The sequence below is a fragment of the Acanthisitta chloris genome, unplaced genomic scaffold, assembly GCF_000695815.1.
Source record: "Acanthisitta chloris isolate BGI_N310 unplaced genomic scaffold, ASM69581v1 scaffold21578, whole genome shotgun sequence".
NCBI classification, from domain to species: domain Eukaryota; kingdom Metazoa; phylum Chordata; class Aves; order Passeriformes; family Acanthisittidae; genus Acanthisitta; species Acanthisitta chloris.
The window spans coordinates 6,375-10,116 of NW_008685635.1; the positions used below are offsets into that span (position 1 = coordinate 6,375).

A 3,742-nucleotide genomic window follows, 5' to 3' on the forward strand; every position below is an offset into this window, starting at 1 on the left:
TGGTGACACATCACTGTCACCCTTCTGGGCAGTTCCCTTGGGTGCCCTGTCCCACAGATGCCACAGCCTCTGGCTGCAGAAAGGCACTATTTTCACCAAGACAGGCCATGGTGGCCACAAAGTTCATCCTGGAGCTGTCCCTCTCCATGGACTGTCCCAACTGGCCCCAGGACAGACACAGGCTTAAATCTCCAGAGATCTCCAGGAAAATGAGGTGATGACCCCACACCAAAAAGCAGCCAGGAGGACAATGGGATGATGCCAGGAGTGCTGGTGAAGGGTCCAGGCAGGCAAAGTGCCAGGACTGGCCTGACAGGGTCAGGGCAGCACTAGGGTGTCCATGCTATCCCTGGCTATCCTGTGCCCATCCTGACATGAGAGTGGCCACAGGACAGGCATGGGGACCTCCCATGGCTGTGGGTGACAGCCCCCTCCAGCCTGTCTCAAGTGCCAGAGGAAGGATGAAAAGGCTTTATTGATAAATACAGACTATGTACAGAGGGGAGACATCTCCACCCAGCCCAGCACCCCAAGAGTCTCATAGCCAGGGGGAGTCAGAACCCAGTGGGCCACACCCTCTCCCCACTGGCACAGCCTGGCAAAGGAGCCCCAGCCCCAGAGACATTTGGTCTCAAACCTCCTGCAGCAAACACAGCGCCTGCCTGTGTCCCCAGCAAAGATGGGCCACCATGGTGGCACAGCCCCATGCAGACCTTCCTGGGGAGGTCATCCAGGTGGGGGGGCAGCATCAGAGGGGATCAGGGGCTGCTCCAGCTCTGGACAGGCTGGAATACAGCACAGGACATCCCCAGAAGTGCCACTGTCTCCCAGCTCCCTGCTCTCTTCCCTCAACCAGTGTGGGGTGGCTCAGTTCCTGGGCGGCAGGGGCTGGTTGACAATCACTTGCACGACAAAATCCTTCTGGATCTTGGTCTCCTGCAGCCGTGTGCGGTCGGTGAGCAGCTTGCCTGAGAAGAACCAGCGCTGCCAGGCCAGGTCTATGCCCTCCTGTGCCTGCAGCTGCTTCTTCAGCTGCCCGATGGTGTCACCCATGCTGGCACTGAGCCGCAGGTCCTTGCCAGTGGAGAGCCGCACCTTGAGGGCGAACTCCCGCCGGGCACTGGGCAGGGGCTCAGCCGGCTCCACTGCCTCCTCCTCACTCCGCTCCAGGATCAGGTTGATGGGAGGTGCCAGGCAGTAGACAGGCAGCTGGTACCGGTTGCCCAGCTCATCGTAGCACTCTGTCAGGGACCCTGGGGACAGCAGGGTGAGATGCTGAGAGTGGGCATCCCCACAGACCCCCCAAATGGGACCACGGCCACCCCAGGCAGTGCGACAGAGCCTGCCTTACCCCCTTGGCTGAGCTGAGCTGTGTGGATGGCAGCTGGGACCCCCCTCCACTCCAACCTGGGACCCCCATGTGCCCAGACATGGGGCACTCAGCATCCACCCACACCCCCGATGCTGACCCTCACCGTGGGGCAGGGTGATGCTGGCTCCATCGAGGATGGCCTGGGCAAGGCTGTGGTCATTGGCTTCAACAGCATAGGCAGCTGCCTTCAGGGCATCCCAGATCTCCTTGCGGCCCTCAAAGGCAGGTGCTGTGTCCCAAAACTCGTCTCGCTTGCTGCGCAGCTGCCCGTCTGTCATGGGGTAGTCACTCTTCCACTTGGGAAAATGGGGAGGAGGGGATATTCAGCCAAGGGACCTGGTTCCCCCTTGGGCCCTGAGCCCTTCAGCTCCCAAGGTTCCTGGGGACCCCTTGCACCCCAGCAAGGGTCCAAGGGATAACCCTGCCCAGCAAAGGACAGTCCCCAATGCAGTCAGAGGAAACGGGGCTAAAGCTAGCCCTAAACAAGATTCCACTGGCCCCATACCAGTTGCTCCCCCAAATGACACCCTTTGCACTCGGAAGGGACAAGGGCTCTTGCCCCCATGTTTGGAGACCAGCTGCTGCTGTCCCATGGGGTAGCCATGGGGCCTTGGGGCCCTTTGAGGCAGAGCAGTATTTATAGCTTGGGGAATTAGCCAGGAAATAAGCTGGTGAGTTGGAATGAGAAGGGGATTAGAGAGGCTGAGCTGCAGCAAAGGGGGGTCAGAACTTCATCATCCCCACTGCTCACACGGGGATGACAGGGACCAGCTGCAGGCAAGATAGCAGGCACACAGTGTCCACCCCAGCAATGAACTGAACTGAGCTGGCTCTCCACAAAACAGCTCCCAACCATGTCCCCAAAGACCCTCAGCAAACAGCACTGCCCAGGGATCTGGGCTGCCCTCATGCCAGTCCCACATCACCACACCCTCCCTACACCAGGCTGTGGCCCCATGGGAACAGTCCCGTTCTGTTGGCCCCACGGCTGGGCTAGATGCACAGGGCAGGAAGGAGCTGTTGTCACTCCCAGCTGAGCTGCGGACAACGAGTGACAGCACCTCCTTCCGGGCACCCCTCTCCCTGGGGCGGCCAGCCGGCACCCTTCCTATTACAACAGGACATGAGGAAAGTGAGGCTCCAGCTGGGCAGGAAGGATGCTTGTGCCCACACAGTGACCTGCAGGGAAGGTGATGCCACACACCCCAGCCACTGGGGACAGCCACCGCTGCCAGCTAGGGGCTGAGCCACATTCTCCAGGCAGTTCTTCCTGGGCAAGTGCATGGTCACACAAGGCACTACCTGATGTTATTTTTGTACCGGCCCTGTCCCACCTCATCCAAGACCACTGGACTCAGTATAGCATCTGCTTCCCAGTGAGCACCCAGCCCAGAGCTGGACACACGATGTGGCACCTGCCCCAGGGGTCCCCATTGGGCAGAGAATCTCAGCTACCTCAGGGCCGGGTGCTGAGCATCCCTGACACGCAGCATCCTGCCTGCATCCCTGGAGGAGCAAGGGCAGCCAACTGCAGGCAACACTGCCGATTCAGCAGTCACAGTGCTGGGCCAGAGGGATTAGCAGCACCACAGGACAGCGCAAGGTTGGATGCGGCACCTGCCCTGTGAGGGCAGTGGAGACGTGGCCACGGCCAGCCTGAAGGACACATCCAGGATCATGTCCCCATGCTGCTGTGGTCACCAGGCTAGGCCTTGCAGCCAGGACTCCCAGTCAGCAACATTCCCTGAGCTCTGCTCACAGCAAAGGGAAGAGGCTGGTCCAAGGGAGGCAGCAGGATCAGAGCTGTGGGGCTCGGACATGGCAGGGAGCAGGGACAGGCTGTGGCTGCCCTGTGTGGGCAGGCAGGCCCAGGAGCCTTGCCCAGGTAGGCAGGGGCTTAAGCCTTGTCTATTTATTGCTGCCACCCAGCTGGGCCCCGCACCTTCTAATCACCTCCTGCCGCTCTATTCCTGGCCCCTTGTGCAACTCTCCGTGGCAGCGCCACCAGACAGGTCCGTCTGCTCACTGTGCCCAGACTTGAGCCAACAGGATCTGGTTGGCAGCCTGCCTGCCTTCTGCCCCGTGCCTGCAGCACCCTGCCTGCAGCTCAGCCCCCCATGGTGCCCCAGTGTAGGGACACCCAAGCAGGAGGCTGTGCCCCGGAGGCTCCCCTGCTCTCGGGCTTGCTCCCTGCCTGGCAGGAGTCCCAGGCAGCCTCAGCCAACTGAAGAAGACATCAGCCAGATGGCACAAACACTGCTTCCAGCAGTGCTGGCTGACCCCCTCCTGGGCCAGGCAGGGTTGAGATGTTATGTGCCACTGGCATCTCCTGCTGTGGTAAGCTGGCAACCCCAGGGACAACACTGCCAG

The 3,742-nt window shown here is 60.9% G+C and overlaps 1 protein-coding gene across 1 annotated transcript; it reads right to left on the reverse strand.

Moving 5' to 3' along the window:
- Positions 1-430: 430 nt before the first annotated feature.
- Positions 431-1,674, reverse strand: UBTD1 (ubiquitin domain containing 1; the record flags this gene model as incomplete). The annotated part of the gene is made up of 2 exons (XM_009079861.1): positions 431-1,253; positions 1,476-1,674. Coding segments are annotated over 2 exons (585 nt in total), but the record flags the coding sequence as incomplete, so codon positions are not given.
- Between the last annotated feature and the right edge of the window lie 2,068 nt (positions 1,675-3,742).